At 36.6% G+C, this 17376-nt stretch overlaps 5 protein-coding genes across 7 annotated transcripts; 2 read left to right on the forward strand and 3 right to left on the reverse strand.

Moving 5' to 3' along the window:
- The first annotated feature begins 5659 nt into the window (after positions 1-5659).
- On the forward strand, positions 5660-8425 carry LOC107273084 (trafficking protein particle complex subunit 1). 2 transcript variants are annotated; one of them, XM_025090375.1, is made up of 3 exons: positions 5660-6052; positions 6276-6485; positions 8360-8425. In XM_025090375.1, exons 1-3 carry the CDS (start codon positions 5954-5956, stop codon positions 8408-8410), a joined length of 360 nt encoding a protein of 119 aa, XP_024946143.1. In that variant the 5' UTR covers positions 5660-5953; the 3' UTR covers positions 8411-8425. The 2 variants fall into 2 exon arrangements, with proteins under 2 accessions (XP_024946143.1, XP_015606384.1); XM_015750898.2 differs by lacking the exon at positions 8360-8425 and adding an exon at positions 6570-6955 and having other exon boundaries at positions 5675-6052.
- Positions 6813-8215, reverse strand: LOC107273081 (carbonic anhydrase). The gene is made up of 7 exons (XM_015750894.2): positions 8055-8215; positions 7803-7937; positions 7575-7719; positions 7391-7496; positions 7239-7338; positions 7037-7173; positions 6813-6961 (listed from the first exon to the last, which is right to left on the reverse strand). The coding sequence occupies exons 1-7, from the start codon at positions 8056-8058 to the stop codon at positions 6848-6850; spliced, it is 741 nt and encodes a 246-aa protein (XP_015606380.1). The 5' UTR covers positions 8059-8215; the 3' UTR covers positions 6813-6847.
- Positions 8266-10024, reverse strand: LOC107273082 (carbonic anhydrase 2). The gene is made up of 7 exons (XM_025090374.1): positions 9890-10024; positions 9490-9663; positions 9276-9417; positions 9102-9207; positions 8881-8983; positions 8465-8601; positions 8266-8399 (listed from the first exon to the last, which is right to left on the reverse strand). Exons 1-7 carry the CDS (start codon positions 9930-9932, stop codon positions 8280-8282), a joined length of 825 nt encoding a protein of 274 aa, XP_024946142.1. The 5' UTR covers positions 9933-10024; the 3' UTR covers positions 8266-8279.
- Positions 10025-10091: 67 nt separating this feature from the next.
- Positions 10092-12403, reverse strand: LOC107273079 (carbonic anhydrase 2). Its single transcript, XM_015750891.2, has 7 exons — positions 12257-12403; positions 11787-11930; positions 11357-11434; positions 11132-11266; positions 10888-11029; positions 10584-10795; positions 10092-10510 (listed from the first exon to the last, which is right to left on the reverse strand). The coding sequence occupies exons 2-7, from the start codon at positions 11908-11910 to the stop codon at positions 10266-10268; spliced, it is 936 nt and encodes a 311-aa protein (XP_015606377.1). The 5' UTR covers positions 11911-11930; positions 12257-12403; the 3' UTR covers positions 10092-10265.
- Positions 12404-12564: 161 nt separating this feature from the next.
- On the forward strand, positions 12565-17155 carry LOC107273080 (carbonic anhydrase 1). 2 transcript variants are annotated; one of them, XM_025090373.1, is made up of 7 exons: positions 12565-12951; positions 13656-13699; positions 14370-14646; positions 14765-15040; positions 15606-15859; positions 15923-16147; positions 16532-17155. In XM_025090373.1, the coding sequence occupies exons 3-7, from the start codon at positions 14589-14591 to the stop codon at positions 16631-16633; spliced, it is 915 nt and encodes a 304-aa protein (XP_024946141.1). In that variant the 5' UTR covers positions 12565-12951; positions 13656-13699; positions 14370-14588; the 3' UTR covers positions 16634-17155. The 2 variants fall into 2 exon arrangements, with proteins under 2 accessions (XP_024946141.1, XP_024946140.1); XM_025090372.1 differs by having other exon boundaries at positions 12565-13830.
- The last annotated feature ends 221 nt before the right edge of the window (positions 17156-17376 follow it).

A 17376-nucleotide genomic window follows, 5' to 3' on the forward strand; every position in this document is an offset into this window, starting at 1 on the left:
CTGTCTTTTTTTTTTTTTTTTTCTTATTATCAGCTGAAAGATTCGAATTTTCACTCGATATCGTACCTGCTCACGGCTTACTAATCTTAGCAATTGCAAGAGGACAGTGACATGATCGATTACTGATATTACTTTTATACTCTACTATAAACCGTATAGCACTTGTTCGTGGCTGTATAAGGATATGCCATTGGAATATATAATGCAAGAAACAATTCAATCCGGCCGTGAGAATTCACTTTAGGTACCCGTAAGCCAGAGCGTAGGTAGTGGGTATCTCTGGACAAAAATGTTGCTCGATAAATATGGGAAAGTCGGATAATACGATTTTCTCTCGGCAGAACGTAAAAGCAAATATATATATGTGCGGTGTATATAGGCATGTACTGCACGGCACGTGAGTGCTCGCATTTATGCATATACGTACCATTGTATATCTGTATACATCGTACACTCCTTAGCGAAAGTATCTCAGATTAGATTTGTGTCTTTTGCAACTGGTATTCTTGCCCTCGTGGAAGTTTCGTCTGGACAGATTTCGGAGAGCAGATAAAAAATAACAGATTTGACGATTCTCCAAATGGAATTGAATTTTTGGACTTTTCGGGAAAATTCGAGAAATTAATAAGGATGACAAACTATATATATACATATGGACAGTATGATTGGATGGATAGACGGATATGGGGGCTATACGATAAAGGATCCTTTCAACGTGTAATACATTGGAAAAGGGTTATACGCCTGTAATACGTTCTAAACGTCAATCCTAATGGAAAAGCATTCAGCTCATTTTCATACTACGATTTGGAGACGATTGGGCTAATTTACGAAATGTTTAGCAGTCGACTCCCTTTTCCATGTATAAATATGACACTCGTGAACGAGGCTCCCAATCGTGCGTCCATCGTTCCGAATAAATAATCGATAGTCGCAGAAACACGATGAACCCATGATGAACTACGATGAACCGTGGGGTAAATGCAATTTATGAGAAAAGTGGTTCACCCTTGGTGTATAAACGGAAGAAAAAGAAAAAAAAAAAAAAGAAAAGGAAGGAGCATTCCGGATGCTGAAAACGAATGCCAGCGGTCCAGAGCCCAGGATCCCGGATGCCGAAATCGATGCTCGTGAATTAAATTCAACGTTTCCGAGAAGTTACGCTGACGTGAATCTCGTGCATCTCGAAATGTAGGTTGGTCGACTTCTTTGAATGCATCGATAAGATTTGGATTCAACATGGCCGCTATAGATACGGCAATTCCACATAGACGGTAACCATTGCGGATACCCGACCAAAAAGTTGTCGAGGTTACCAGGAGGGATGTTTCTTTTTTCAACGTTCCCCCTTTCTCACTCTCTCTTTCTTCCCACATTTTCCACCTTTGCTACCTTTTTTTTTCTTTTTTTTTTTTTTTTTTTTTTTTTTTTTTTTTTTTTTTTTTTTTTTTTTTTTTTTTTTTTTTTTTTTTTTTTTTTTTTCATCAAAAACTTTATACCCCCAGCTTTACATGGTGATAAATGCTCGTTGAGTCGAATGAAACTTGCCTGCACCGACGATTCTCTCTCTCTCTCTCTCTCTCTTTTTTTTATTTTTCCACCTTCAGTATATTCGCTTACCTATCTACCCTATTACCTTTTTTTTTTCTTCATTCCCTTGCTTTCTGCTACCGTCTGCTCTTTTTTCTTTATTACTAATTGCACGACCAATTGTTAATTGCACGTCTCATTATTTCCTAATAATTCTTCGTTAACCTTTCCTTTTGCCGTTTGACTTGTCTCTACGAACATTTACTATCGTGTAAACATAGCGCACTAACGTTCCACTAAATTATTCCTTCTTACTCGCAAGGCAATTAGTCCATGTATGTCAAGACGCGCGTACGAGGAATTGAAATCGTAATTTTAATATTTCACAAAGAGCCAACGTGTATTAAACTCAAATACGTTTCAACGACTACGCCACGTTGTCCCTCGGCTAACCTTTACGTTTATTCAGCCAAGGCAGGACGTATCGAACTGCTCGCGAGGGGAAGCTGAGAGTCCGTTAAAGGGAGTGACCAGAGTCCTTAAGGAATGCGTTCGGGACACTGGGTAGGAAAGAAAAGCTTTATTGACAGGACTGAGACTGATTAACTCACTTACCAAATACAGTTATTCGATTCGAATACACTTATCCCATTCACGCCACATAAATCAGTTATCGGTCTTATCATTTCATATACACGTACATCCCCGAATAATGAAACACACTGTATGGCGTGTATACACGGGAATACCTATCAATCTATGTCTCTGCTTAGTTATCTATACTGTATCTATATATCTCTATACCTTCTGCGGATCGAAGCTTTACGAAGTCTGATACACCGGATTCACGCAGACAGCTTCCCAGATACAAATTTTATCCTGGATTCAGCAAATACGAGGATTATATCGTAAATCTCGTTTTGAATATCTTCGCCCATTGAGGATACGATAATGATTTTTCTTTTTTCGATTGTCAGACCTGTCTGACATCATTTTCTATACTCATATTCATAATCGTACACGTGCACTGATAACGGGATGAATATTCAAGCAAAACAAAGCGAGGACAGACTAGAAAAATATTTGCCCGGCGAGGTTCCCCGCGCGGTAAACCTGGCCATATTAAAGTCTATAAATCATAATGTACGTCGATGAAACCCGCTTATTACGCTCCTTGTTCTCGCGAGGCCACCGTGTCGAAATACTCGGCTGGCTTTATTAACGCGATACCCTTATTTTACTCAGCTGCTTAAAACGCACTTAAGATCCTTCAACGATTACCTATTCCCTTTAACCAAGTGTGTACTGTGCTGTACAATATTCAGCGTCAGAATGTCAAGCGACTAAGGAGCACTGACTGTCATCAAAGGGATATGTACAGTCATCCAGGGAATTATTCTCAGGCTGTGTACAGTATTGTCCATCTGTCTGTTTCAATATGCGCGTTAGTCGTATATATATTATAGGTTAGTATCATTCACGTGGGTACGTACACCTGAATCGTTAACGAAGCGTATCATTTGAATAGGAAAGCACTGCGAATTCACTATGGAGATTTGAGGGAAATAAGGGACGATTTAGCCAGTCGGTTCTCAACCACTGGATCTGAAGGTATAGATCCGTAGCTTTTGTAAATTTAAAGGAGACTCGTGGGGTATAATCAGACACTAGTGTGTAGATGTATATATATATATATATATATATATATATATATATATATATATATATATATATATATATATACAGTATAAGATTTTATTAATGAAATATATTATGTAAGCATATTTTAGTAGATATACAATATATATACGAATCGTAGATATATAGATATATATATATGGTACAGATTGGGGGTTGAAGTTTTCTAAAGGTGGTGAGAAAAAGGAAATTCCAGCCTCTTTTGAGTTTAGTTTGAATCGAATCAATAAATCATATTTTCACCTTTCGATGTTATCGTCAGGGGAGATTCGTAGATTACGTTGCGTCCTGACGTCACGCTTCCTTGTGGAACGAGCATGCGAATAATTTACTTGGATTACGCATTGTCTTACTGTAATATGTATATATGTGAATAGGGGACACGATCGTTTTAGTGATACACGTGAATTTCTTTTCTTGCGATAAGACGAACGACGATTAGCGTGATAAGATTAGAATTTCTAACTATTCTCTAAAATTGTCGGATACGTTAGTCGATCATGGGTAAAACCAGGTCATCGCGAGATGTGAATTTTTAAATGCTGTCGCATGCGTCAATTCAATCACAATATCCACTTAGGTGGATAGGAGGCTTGATGACTTTATGATATTTGAATATTTGATAACGGTTATAATGAAATTTATTATCCAGGGAACTACGCTGGGTGTACTCGTTGTTATGAATTGTTATATATATTTTTGTGATATTTTTCATATTAAAGTGTTATATAATAAAACTGTATTTTTTTTTTGTAACTATTATATTTTATTGCTATAAAAAAATAGTATACATAAATCATCGTATTATATTTTCTTGTCTATATTATATACTTCTTTTTTTATTTATCACTATAGTTAATTACGTGTGATGTATAATGTTACCTTGTATCATCGTACTAAAGGTGTCCCTTTCGTTTTTATGTAGAGCCATGTAAAATCTTATGGCATCTGTCATAGTCCCAGGTGATGCTTCTGTGGTATATGGAATAACGATAAGTATACATACACCTGTCCATCCAGAGAACGTATAACGGTATCGCCCAAACAAATCCCAACGTCGAACATAAATCTTGGAAAATGTTTGCGTAAAATTACGATAAGGACGCTACTGCTGGCCTCTAACGTGCAATCGATCAATCAACGATAGCGAGGGATGGGCCTGTTGTGAAATATATGAAGAAATCGTTAACCGATTACACTTCACCGTATACAGGTACATATGCACGTGTTCTATATGTGGGGGGTAGCTCCTGTACAAGCTTACCTCATACCATTATCTCTGGAACGCGTTTTGTTTTCGTCGGTAGCACATTGTCAGTGATTGGTGAAGCGTGATTAAGCCGAAACGAAACGAATGTTCGAGCTCGGGGCGGTTTGCTCTACCAATTAACGTGGACGGAGTTCTCGGCTATCCTTCCTTTTTTATGGCTATGCTTTTATATTTTTCTCTGGCTTTCTTTCTGCTTTTTTTTTCGAGAAGCAGAAAGAGTCAAGCAAACTCAAAAGTTAATGCTAAATACTCCTTGGAGACAGCACGAGCAGTTTGTAATTTTTGCATTTACTTACTGGTACCTAGTTTCGTACTTTTCTGTTTTACGGTTTTTTTTATCTATTTGATTCGAATTATTATTTTTTTTTTTTAGTTTACTTTGTCGCTTCGTTTAAACGGGATCTACATCGAGTTCGAGTAGCACGAACAGCGAAGCGAGTACGAGATACGGTTACGATGCTTCGTGTTTATCTTGTTTTTTTATGAGTGACTCTTCAAAGCGGGTGGCTACAATATTGGAAACAGATAATTAAAAGTTTTGTGCGCTTCTCTAATCAAGAAAGTTCATAGCTGACACGCCCAGTTATGTATGAGAATTTAATGTCGCGGTAGGAAAAGACATTAGATTTTCGTACCGCCTCGCGGCGCCACCTTGGATTTCGATCATGCAATAAATCGAGCTTCTTCCGATTATCTGGCATACGTAGGGAGGGTCGTATATTCGCATATAACAAATAGCTCCATCAGGCGTGACGAGCATACCTAAACTTGCAGCGGAGGACGACGCTGCATGGAAAACGCCATTTTGCGGTCGACCGTTAAACCGTGCTTTGGAATAATGTAAGTTTGACTATTCAGTTGACATTTACGCTACGGTGTATAGGAAACTCGATAACCAGGATGAAATAACATCCTGGGTTCGGTCTGTTTGTTTGTAGTGGACGTAAATTCAAATATATCTTCATGAGAGGGTTGATAGATGGTTGGGAGACTATGGAGAATTTGCGTGGAATTCAGTGGCTTTGTTTTGACCATTTTGATAATAATTTACTACGTTACTTTTGTAATTAATTGCAATTCGATTTCGTTATTGAATTCTCGTTCCATGTTGAATTGTGAGTGTCAAGTTTTTTTTGTTAACGTTGGTCGGTAACTTATCGACGATAATTATTATGTGTTCAAAATATTAAACCGTTTAAGTCAACGGTTAAAATGCAACATGATCAGTACCCTCCTTATTTTGTTCATTTTATAATAGCCAAGTGTCAGTTTCGTTATTATTAAAAGTGTCGGAAGTTAGTGTTTTGAAGTGTTGTTTGTGATGTGGGATTGTATCTTTATACGGTAAAGTGATGTGAGCGTAGAACACATAAATGCCGCTTTAAATGTAGTGTCGTGCGGGTCTAAAATATACCAAGATACCATTGGAACGTTGGGAACTGTCACCAGTTTGATATGACGATTCACAATTTGTACATATTTTCGAGGAATGGCACGTTATTATACTATTCGGAGTGGAATAGACTCAACAAATCAGGAATCACGATGGAAGAGGTGAGTGACAGAAAAATACACACAAGATATTTGAGTTAACGTTTCACTCAACATTTCTAACCATCAAAATGTCAAGTTTAACTATGAAATGAGAATATCAACCATAAAATAATTACTTTAGAATTATTAGGCTCAGTGAACATTTTTTATATTTGTAAGGTGAACAGTGTGAGACAAAGGCACATTTTTACTTACCTTTGTATTTCTTTTTTTTGTATATTAGGAGGCCAAGTTGATGTATGGAATGCTGTTTTCAATCAAATCGTTTGTGAGCAAAATTTCACCGTTGGATCCAAAAGAGGGATTTCTATATTATAAAACAAGCAAGTATACGCTACATTACTTGGAAACACCATCTGGATTAAAGTTTGTCCTTAACACTGACAATGGTGCCCAAAATATAAGAGGTCTACTTCAACAACTGTATAGCCAGGTAAGTAACTTTGTTTAGAATTTGAATGTTAACATCGTACATGCTGAAGCACTGTATGACATGCCAAGAAATTATCGATTGCAGGTTTATTTGGAGTATGTGGTAAAAAACCCACTTTGCCAATTAAATGAACCAATTCAAAGTGAACTGTTTAAACAAAAAGTAGACGCATTGATAAAACATTCTCAATATTTTTAAGTAAATCGTTGTTACTAAGAAATTAATAGAAAAATACAGATACAGTATATTGTAATTGTAATATAAATAAGACATTTTGTAAATATCTATTGTGATTATAAAAAATAGTTTGCAATGCTACTTTCATATAGTTCCATTTTTTATTAAATTAGTTAAGTTTACGTTTACATTGAATTTAAAGCCCAAAATATTTTCCGTCCTCTTAGTAACTGTATGCATCTGCAATTTGATAATATGCATTTACCCTCTCCATTCTTGAGTTTCCGAAAAGCATCCATCTATTAATAACAAAATTGTTGAAGTAAACAATAACATAAATTAATACATGAAGCTTATCTAAAATGAAACCTTACTTGATTAGCTGAGACCGATAAGATGATTGGAAAAATTATCCATATTATGCCCTCCTTGAATGGCCACGTTGTTCTAGAGCCATAGTAAACATAATATCCTGGACTGTGCAAAGCCTCCCGTACCCAACACAAAGAATCTATAAATAATCCTAGGTATTACCAAAATCCTTATATTTTTTCTACTAAAACATTTTTCATTTACTGGCTGGTATTTTCACTTCGCTATTCGCTTCCACAATATACATTAAATTATCTGTGATTTTCTGAAGCATAGGATTATCCCATTCATTGTTCCCGTTAACCTAAAACAAATATAATTCGAAAAATTCTAATATTATAAATGATGATGCGTACCAAAAAGAAATACCCAAGCTTTACAAGACCATCTTTATGCTTTTCAGCATCTTCAAAAGTCAAATACTTTCGATTCCAATGTAAACAATGTGCTTCCATGGAAAACCTGCTTTTTTATATGTATAATGTAGTACCGGATTAACTGATGTGTGGTGCTTTGAAGTTTTCACAAAGAATTCCCTACCAAGTGCCATTGATCGTATGCTCAGCCCCGTTACAATTTTCCTTGCCCCAATGAAAATGTGCATTATGTAATTCATATTCCTCATTAAACAGTGGACCACCGGTTATCGTCGACGGAATCCTGTCACCACTTAGCGTGACCATTGCTAAAACATATTTTGATAATAAATAATAGTTAATCAAAGAATATCTCCAAGCTTGTAATGTATTATTGTTAGAGTCTTCGAACCAGTTGTCCCATTATTTGTTAATGTGGCTTCTCCCTCGTTAAGCCAATATCCATTCAAAATTAACGGTGGGTATTTCACAGCATGTACAATGCTGTTATCTAAATCGATTGGCGATTGTCCATATTTCGGAAGATCTTAAAAATTGATGTAAAAGACATTAATGAATTATGCATTAGAGTTTCCATGAGTCACTGACATTACGCCTTTCAGTTAGAGAGGTCATTATAATTCATAACAAGCTACAGACTTACTCATTACGTTATCCTGTGTCGTTATCTCGTCACCTATTTACCTTCGTTTTTTTATTAAAATTATATGTTAGTCAAAAAATTGTGATAATTTATTAAATTATATGTCCATAATGTCCTGATATATGATTGACATCATTTTTATTCTTTTATTCATTTGAAACATTAGAACGTTCTTGGATATTTATTAGAATTGGAAAACAGTTGATTATTTCATAAATTTGTTTTTTAAGCAACAGCACTATTGCTGGCATACAACACTCGTCTCCTACGAAGGTTTTGTTGACACCTGTAATTTCTCACGATAGGCTCCCATTTTTTATCATAAATATTTCGAAAGGCATCGATCTGCACAATAAGAGGTCAAGCTGAGTAAGTTACTAGGAAAATAATGAAATGATCGAATAACGTGCCTGTCGTGCAGATATTTTAATCGGTCTTGGTATAACGATCCAAACGACACATTCGTGATAAGGTGGTGTCGTTAAAGAACCCAAGTAAGTATAATAACCAGGTTCTGAACATGCCTCCATCATCCACCGTAAACAATCTAATAAAGCGACAAACGTTTGTAACTTGGACCAGACTGACCTACATTTCTACCCTTACGTTAAGGGTAGCTTATAAAGCCTGGAGTTATAAAGCTACTGATCGATCGAATTATATGGCATTGTATAACAACCGTTGACCCCCTTACCTTTGGCCTGATAATTACAGTATATATTATAGGTGAGTATATAGTGCGAACGCAAACAAATATTGATTCAAAAATTGTTAAAACTTTAATTACCTAGATAATTATCATTGTGTATATTTTTTTTTTAATTACCAGGTCCGATGTTGACGCTGCTTCCCATCTTCTTGATTCTTGGCAGATGCTGAGTTATTTTCGCAAACATTGGATTGTCTGGTATTCCGGGACAACCGACGACCTGAAGTTATTACGACATTGGATACAGACCCATGAGGATTTTTGACAGATAATTCGTTATTATTTGGGCACGGCGGATTATTATGCATCCTGGGATATGAAATAGTTATTACTCGTACTTGTATTAGATATGAGAGAATGGCCATTCCGTCTGACTTATCGTAACACTTTTCAATTGAACCGTATTGAGTATTCCAATGAAGTATTTGAACCTCCATGGAATACCTGTAAAGATTGTAGATTTTTGTAAATGAAGAAAAAAGTTGTAACTTCACAAATTTCAATTATGATACCAATGATTGTCAATTGAATGTTCGGCCCCACAGCAGTTCTCTGCACCCCAACGAAATTGTATATTCATGAATTGGTAGTCTTGATCTTTCAATGGGCCACCCGTCATGAGTGGCAGCTTCCTGTCTTCTAATTCGATCTTGACTTGATTTCAAAGAGGAACAAGACATTTCTCTGTTCGCTTTTTAGACTGTACATGCTCACATTTATTATTACCTGTTCGTCCAGTATTTGTAAGGGTAGCTATACCTTCGTTTAGCCAATAGCCGTTAAGTAATAATGGGGAATACTTTTTTGTCCATGTATTAATACTATTTAAGTCGATCGGCGACTGTCTCCATTTTGGTGTGCCGGACGACGAGGTGGAAAGAGGTGTATTTTCGTTTTCTTCTAGATAAATAACGCAAATCATCAATCAAAACGTGTCATCGCGTAAATCTCATGTTATCATCAATATTAAATATGTAGAATCTAATTATCGTTTCCATATAATAATTCTTGATAATGCCATAGTCGCGTAGATGATACATGACAGTGCGTCAATGACGATTGTGAAATTTGAATCAATCTGGATAATTAATCAGTTTGAATAAAATAATTATCGGTCGTTGCTCACTTGATTTTTTGTTATTTCGTTTAGGCACTTTTTCAAGAGACATTTTTTAACTGAAATTTTTCTATTGTACATGCAGTGAACGTTGATGGGATTTAAAATTTTTTTGTATTCTCTTCTGTCAAAATTCTAAATGTAGGAGATTCAGGTTAGGATACCCATCGTTAGATTGTTTTTGCGAAGGTAAAGAACATGGTAAACAACATTTTTAACTAACAGTAAGGGTATATGTAATTAAATAGATAAATAATCAATCGTTTATACACAGTATAGAAGATCGGTGCTCTCTACTTGGTAGAATGTGATAACGGAAGTGGATGTTGACTAGAGCCAAATAAACATTAATAATGTTCGCATTGAAATTCAACTTCCCAAATTATTAACTGCCAAAGAATACAGTGCGTCCATTCAGGCATTGGACCGGTCTGAAGTTGGCTGTTATGCAATCGCCAGAATGTGACTTGAGACTACGGAACGCATTTGCCTGCCTCCTGGTGATCCTTATGGGATCCGGAAATAGAATCCAGGTGACGCATTCCTTGTAGGGTGGTGTCGTAAGTGATCCATGATACGTGTAATATCCACTGCAAAGACAGCGTCCTTGCTTCATCCACACGAGGGCATCTAAAATTTGCAAAATTTTTTTAATTATTAAAATTTTTTAATTCAATTATGCAATATCAATTTGGGTACCCACCATGATCCAATTCTGCTTTGCTGTTTGGTTCCTCCACGTCCGGAAGGTGGTCTGTAATTTTCGCAAATTTTGGATGATCCTCGGTTCGCGTGTCGTCCCCAACTACCTGCATGAAATATCCCACTACTACGATACCGTCGGGCTTCTCCAGGCATTCGTCGAACGACGCGTACTTCTTGTTGAAGTGAACCGCGTGAGCCTCCATTGAGAACCTGCAACAACAGTGGCAAATATTATTATTTTCCCGCGATGAGTCGTCACTTTAGCGGTTACGCTCGTGAAACAACAAAATATTATTACGCACAATTTCCCATTAATCGAGTGTTCAGCTCCGTGACAATTGCTGTTGCCCCAATGAAAGTGCAGCTGCAGAAATTCGTATTCGTCCTTCAGAGGTCCGCCGGATATAATTCCAGGCGGTCTGTCTAAGCTCAGCCTGACCTCGGCTGTAATTCGAGATGTTACGTAACACGCGATTAGGAGTGATCAAACAATTTAAGGCACTTTAGTATACACATATATATATATTTGACGGTTACGTAACGTACCGGTGTTACCAGTATTGTACAAATAAGCACGACCAAGAGGTGTCCAATGACCAGTCATTTTTAATGGGGGAAATTGTTCGTTACGTGCCATGTCAGTCGGTGCTAGATCCACGGGTGATTGACCTTTTGGCGATTCTGTAAAAATAATTGTAATTTAAGAATTTTTTTTTTTTTTTTCTTTACCAATATCAAGTAATTGCTTAATTATTATGTGGGACATAGTACCATCGTGTAGAACCAACTCCTTTATCTCCTTCTTGTTACTCTCTGCTGCCCTCTTGTTGGCTTTCGAGGAACGAAGTCCTGCATGATAAGGAACAAAGTGTAATAATTTCGATCGAATCCCATCGTTATCCTAATTACTTTAAATTAGTCGAATCATGCTAAGCGATAACGTTTCGAATTAGCGTCTATTAGACGCGACCTTACGACGTGGGTTCGCGTATCGTCAATATTGACGCAAAGCCAATAATCGCACAGGGTGACTCATGCTGTCCGCCTATTTTTTTTTTTTTTTTTTTTTCTTTTAACATACAATTAATCACTTCTCGTAAACACTTTACATCGATGGAATTTCAATTTCTATCCTCTTCTGACTCGCGTTGTAAAACAAGGACACGGTACCATGTAAAACCGTATACAGAGTGGTACTCACCAGCTCTGCAGGAAATTTTACAGCACTCGATTCCTGGCGTAGGCCGCGCAATTTTACGGCCGACGACGCGCCTCAATTTGTCCCTGCGTCCGTTTTGCAACGCGCGTGCTTTGCTCGTTGACATATTTACGATTGGCCGAATAACTGCAATTCAAACGATCCAACATTAAATACTCGATCATCGGAACCATAAAGATCCTATCGATCGTCGATCATTCCTTCGTATCTTTGCACAGTTATCATTCGTTGGCTAAGTCACGTGTTTTTTAACACTTTTTTTTTTTATTCTCACATTTCTTCAAAAGGTGGATACTGTTTCGAAAAAATATGCAGGCAATGCTAGATCTAGTTTTTAAAAATAATTTTTGATGTCGAAGTGTCTACTTTGAATTTTTTTTTTTTATATAGTCTACGGATCACAGCGCTTTTACTCTTCAAAATCAAAATTTAATTATTACTCAGAATATCACCTTTGCTATGTACTCGATGGATTACACACGGAGTTTAAGTACTGCTTGGTACTTGCTTTGATGGCGAAGTCTCGAGACTGAGCCGGCACGTGATACGTTACACCTTATATACTGTATGTGCGATATCGGATCGACGATCGTTATCTGTGTTAGAATTCCGTGATAATCCCTGCTCGTGACACGCTTTATCAGTGTCACGGTACTTTTGTCAGTTTGCAAATCCTTCTGTCACGTGCGTTAGCTTTGGAGTAGAATTTTTGAAAAAACTTTTAGAAAATTACAATCAGCTTCGGCGAACCTGCTAACTTTAAGCGTGTTAATAACTTTTTTTAATTCAAATTATGTTTTTTTTTTTTAATTAAAAAAAAACGGTATCACGTAATTTCGAAATGAATGCAGACAAAGCGATTGAATTTGGAAAATAATTTCTTTCACCCGGTAGACTCGATTGGAAAAAAGAAAATTCGTACTTTGATTACACGCGATATCGTTCAGCATCCTTTTTATAAAAGTTATCTCCGACGCTACCATCAGCCATAGATTTACATGTACTTGCAAATATTGACACGATAAGACGAAGTTACGTTGTGACGTCTTGCCGTAGGCTTTCTCAAGTTGCGCAATCGCTATACGAACGACTGGATCCCGGCCGTCTTTTGATTATTCAATTACAGGGAATTTCGTGCCTTTCTCTGGTATTGTAAAACAGTTTGCTCTGTATGGTGCGCAATGGCGATAGCGCGGGGCAAATGTTTTTACGTGATTTGTAGAATCCCATAACAGTGGGAAAGGCACGACAGAAACAGTGCAGCTCGATTGTGAATGCATATGAATATTTTATGGTCCTGGCATTGACTCGCTGCCGGTATATCTTGTGCACCCGTTAAATATTATTCGCTGCTTTATCGATCCAGCACAAGTTCCTATAGCCCGGACACGAACCCTTCTGTATTACCATTTCCAGTTCCCAATGGTAGAAGAGGAGTCATCCAAAGTTTTACTGACACGTGTGTTGACTTTAGTTAAAAATAAGTTATTTTTCGATTCACATTTCAGATTTAATTAATTGAAGGTCACGAGAGCACGTGGTGTGACTGATAAATATTTTTTATATCAGATACCTGTCTGCTGATATTGTTTCCAAGTTTGAGTCTGTCGACACTCTTATCGGATTACAATGTATTATATGATTGTATCGATTTTCTATGTTTATTCAATAATGCCCATGTGTTCGATAGGATAGGAATTTTTGACGCCGATCGCGTTATAAATTTGAGAATGAAAATTTTTATTACATTTTTTATTTTAGATTCGTCTATTCGAACGAATATCAAATTGATCAGGTATGGCCTTTGAAGCGAGTTTTTAAATAACAATTCTTTTCCTTTTTTTTTTTTAGGTCGCACGGAGAAACGTATGTTGACTCAATGCGATTGATCTTTGGTAAATATAGCTGACTGTTTGCCTTATTTATGATATGATCGATTTTTAAATCGATGCGACGCGTCTAATGAGATGTGAAGAATGACTGGTTCTAATTTATTACTCGAAGGATTATCGACGAGCTTATCGAAGTAATTAGAGTGACGTTGATAAATTTTTAATTAGTTATTACTTTTGTGATCGTTGAACTCGCAATGCATCTTTGCCGGATGACGTCTGGCTTTATGGGTGCATGATTAATTGATTGGTTATCTGATAACGAGCATCGTTATCTTTAATGTTTTATACGTCGACGTGATCGATGACCTTCATTTAAATTGTTTAAGTAAATTTTATTACAATTAATTGGTATTCAGTAAGAAAGGAAAGCGTCGAGTATAGTTCACGCGTTGAAGTAAAAAAAAAAGTTTTAATTTATTCTTATTCCTACATTGAAATTTGGAAAAATATTTTAGATAATTTTCACTTTTTATTCATATAATTTTGACGGGCGCGTATTACTTTGGTTCCACGAAAGAGCGCTAGAGGCGCTGTGAAACTTCGCAATGTCAGAAATAAAAGTATTACACAGTACGTTTGCGATTGTGTATATTGACATCTATTAAAAAAAAAAAAAAGTTATTACGTGAAGTCGGCCACGTATATTAACGATGATTAATCAATTCCCCAGCGATCCATCTTTCCTTTCACCCAGGACAAGCGAAAGTCATCAACCCCAACCTCGTCGTTTCCATAGAACCAATTGCAACTGACAGCCAAAAGATTTTCGAGACAATGAAAATTATCAAGTGAAATCCCAGCGAATACTTAGGTGCATAAGGAAAACTTCAACGAATGCAAATGCCTTTCATGCACATTGATCGTCGCCGTTGAAATTCTGTCGATAAAAATGTCAGAATTCTCATTGCCAGAATTCCTAGTGATATGCGGCAGCGTTCTTCTCATTGGTATGCTAAAATAACCCAATTCAAATTTTCGTATTATTAAGATCGTGAATATAAAATTTTCATAATTCCCATAATTTTCTCGTCATAAATCCATTCACTAAAATAACCACGTGTTAAGCGCTGCTCCTGACCGAAATGGTGGATTGGAGCCAATTATTCTTATCAGCGAACAATCATCGTCCATCGGGTGATCATATCCTACCATTTGGTTATGCCAGTCACAATGGACCTCATACTTGGAAAAAGACTTATCCCCATAGCGGAGGCTCCAACCAATCTCCAATTAACATCACAAGTCGATCCGCTATAGTGGTGCAGCTTAGTGAACCCCTCAAATGGAGCGGCTATCGCACGCAGCCTGTGTTCATGACAATGGCAAACGATGGAAATAGCGGTACGTCAATTACCGATATCGATTTTGTATTACTAACTATATCTGCAGCGCTGAATTAGCCTGCTGACGTCTACACGCAATATCACCGGATCAAACGTGAGGATTGGACTTGAGGTGGTTAGGCTTGTGGTCTAAGATATATTTCATTGCTCGAATCAATTGTCCTTGACACGCGGTACCAGTGCTGCGCCTTTGGGACTCGGATAAAGTTGCTTTACGCCTATGAGATTATTATCTTTATTATCGGTCTTATAACCGCGTTATTACGAACTGGTATGGAAGAAATTTTCGAGAAATTGAATTTCATTAAAATCCCAGTAATTGTACGGCAGGATTTATTTATAGATAAGACACTTGTCAGTCGAGCCTGATAATTATTTATAGAAATGGATATGATGGTAAATTTATTGATAATGTTATCGAAGATACGGGAAGCTAGTGACGCGTAATCGATATCGACTTCTTTTATTGTACTGTTGGTTCTACTACTATAGTGATTCGTATAGTGCAATTGTCTTATTGAAAGTTTTGTATATTTTTGACACATTGTATATGACTTTTTCAGTGTCGGTTTGCGGATTTTGGCCACGTGGTATACAGCCATGCATTCAGGGAGGATCTTTGTGCAGTGCCTATGACTGTCACTCAATGGTTTTCCATTGGGGACCATCTGATAACGAGGGCAGCGAACACACCATAGATTACGTGAGGTATCCCATGGAAATGCAAATGGTGCATCTGAGACGTGGCGTAAATGAAAACCGTACGAATATCATGGATACGAGGGAAAGTATTTTGATAATTTCATACTTCTTTGAAGTAAGTTTGAGAAAGGTAAACTTTTACTGTTCTTAAGTTATACTTACGTCTTGGCTTTTTCAGATTACCAATGTCGACAATCCGTATCTGGACCACGTGATAACAAATTTATGGCGGGTCACTAATCCTGGAACCAGGGTGTATATACCGCCATTTCCACTGGAATGGATATTTCCGCCATTCGAGAAAAATTACTATAGTTACAGTGGCTCTCTGACGCAGCCACCCTGTAGCGAAGTTGTTATCTGGATAATCCAACCAGAAACGATAGCGGTTTCCTCCAGTCAGGTGAATTGAAATCGCTTAATTTATTGACATGACTTTTTAACATCTTTGTCGTGCATTTTTATTGGCATTCTTTTTATTGCCTGTCATAAATTGCTGGATATTTAAGATCCTGTGAATATCGGATTTTATCAGGGTATTATTTATTGTTGTGTAACAATCTGATTAGTAACAATGGTTTTCGCGATAAGGCTGTCACGTGAGAAATTATTTTGAATTGCACTAGTAGTTTCCTTATCATTATCGGTTTGTGATGAAATCTGATCATTAAAGTTTGAATTTAGTTTCATTGTTCATAATTGATGTCGTGTCAGGGTGGATCGTATGATGCAATATGGTTGTGCAATTATTTTTATTGCTGATGACCTCATTTTTTTTTAATTGCAGGTTGCTCAATTTCGGAAGATCTGTTCGACGGATGGGCCTATGCGACTGAATTCGAGACCAGTACAAAAATTGAATGACCGTGATGTATATTTTCACGATTAAGAGTGTACTGATGATAAAATCGTTGTAGACGATGGAAATTCAAGAATCGTCGTATTGCTGTATTGTTATCTATAATTTTTAATATTTCGATCACTATAATTAGTCAGTTTACTGGAATACCTCGTGATCGTTTTTATACCTTGCTCAAAGGATGTTTATACTGTTTATACTAAAGATTTTATGTTTATTGATTTATGATATATAAATTCTAATGTGAATGGGTACTGTCCGTTTATTATAAGGAATACGAAATAATGGAACATTAATTACTTGGCTTATGTGTGTTATTAATATTCTCAGGAGATATTCTTCCATATTATATGCAATTTATACAACCATGAAATTGTTCTACAGGGAATATAAATTTCCAAGAGTTAATTATAGTTAGCATGACCAGACGAAAATGTAATTTGCGATTGCACCATCTGTCGTTGATGGACACAACCAAAACGTAACTAAACTTTATAATTCTGTTTGCAGTGTCAATAAAATTATAACGTAATATATTTAAGGTGACAAACACAAAGTCCATATAAATAACTTGGAACACGAGTATTATTTTCAGGAAATACTTTATTTTCGGCTAAACTTTTTTCCCATGATCTTTTGAGTTAACATCAAATGTTGGTACGTAGTTCCAAAGTTTGCCGCTTTACAGTGCAGCACTTGTCAAACCAGGACCCATTGCCAGTGTATGATTACGCATAATTAACTAAAGATGATTGTACTTTTGTATTGTGTTT

The sequence above is a fragment of the Cephus cinctus genome, unplaced genomic scaffold (genome assembly GCF_000341935.2).
Source record: "Cephus cinctus unplaced genomic scaffold, Ccin1 Ccin1_scaffold1362, whole genome shotgun sequence".
NCBI lineage: Eukaryota > Metazoa > Arthropoda > Insecta > Hymenoptera > Cephidae > Cephus > Cephus cinctus.

Coding starts and splice junctions, on each gene's coding strand:
- LOC107273084 (XM_015750898.2), top strand. CDS start 5,954: ATGACGATTCACAATTTGTACATATTTTCGAGGAATGGCACGTTATTA. Junction 6,053..6,275: donor CAGGAATCACGATGGAAGAG/GTGAGTGACAGA, acceptor TTTGTATATTAG/GAGGCCAAGTTGATGTATGG. Junction 6,486..6,569: donor TTCAACAACTGTATAGCCAG/GTAAGTAACTTT, acceptor TATCGATTGCAG/GTTTATTTGGAGTATGTGGT.
- LOC107273081 (XM_015750894.2), bottom strand. Junction 7,339..7,390: donor AGCTTGGGTATTTCTTTTTG/GTACGCATCATC, acceptor TATTTGTTTTAG/GTTAACGGGAACAATGAATG. Junction 7,174..7,238: donor CGAAGTGAAAATACCAGCCA/GTAAATGAAAAA, acceptor GATTATTTATAG/ATTCTTTGTGTTGGGTACGG.
- LOC107273082 (XM_025090374.1), bottom strand. CDS start 9,932: ATGTCTCTTGAAAAAGTGCCTAAACGAAATAACAAAAAATCAA. Junction 9,418..9,489: donor TACAAATACTGGACGAACAG/GTAATAATAAAT, acceptor TTTGAAATCAAG/TCAAGATCGAATTAGAAGAC. Junction 8,984..9,101: donor TTCTCTCATATCTAATACAA/GTACGAGTAATA, acceptor TAATAACTTCAG/GTCGTCGGTTGTCCCGGAAT.
- LOC107273079 (XM_015750891.2), bottom strand. CDS start 11,910: ATGTCAACGAGCAAAGCACGCGCGTTGCAAAACGGACGCAGGGACAAA. Junction 11,030..11,131: donor GTACAATACTGGTAACACCG/GTACGTTACGTA, acceptor CTCGAATTACAG/CCGAGGTCAGGCTGAGCTTA. Junction 10,511..10,583: donor CAAAGCAGAATTGGATCATG/GTGGGTACCCAA, acceptor TGCAAATTTTAG/ATGCCCTCGTGTGGATGAAG.
- LOC107273080 (XM_025090372.1), top strand. CDS start 14,589: ATGTCAGAATTCTCATTGCCAGAATTCCTAGTGATATGCGGCAGCGTT. Junction 14,647..14,764: donor CGGCAGCGTTCTTCTCATTG/GTATGCTAAAAT, acceptor CCACGTGTTAAG/CGCTGCTCCTGACCGAAATG. Junction 16,148..16,531: donor TAGCGGTTTCCTCCAGTCAG/GTGAATTGAAAT, acceptor TTTTAATTGCAG/GTTGCTCAATTTCGGAAGAT.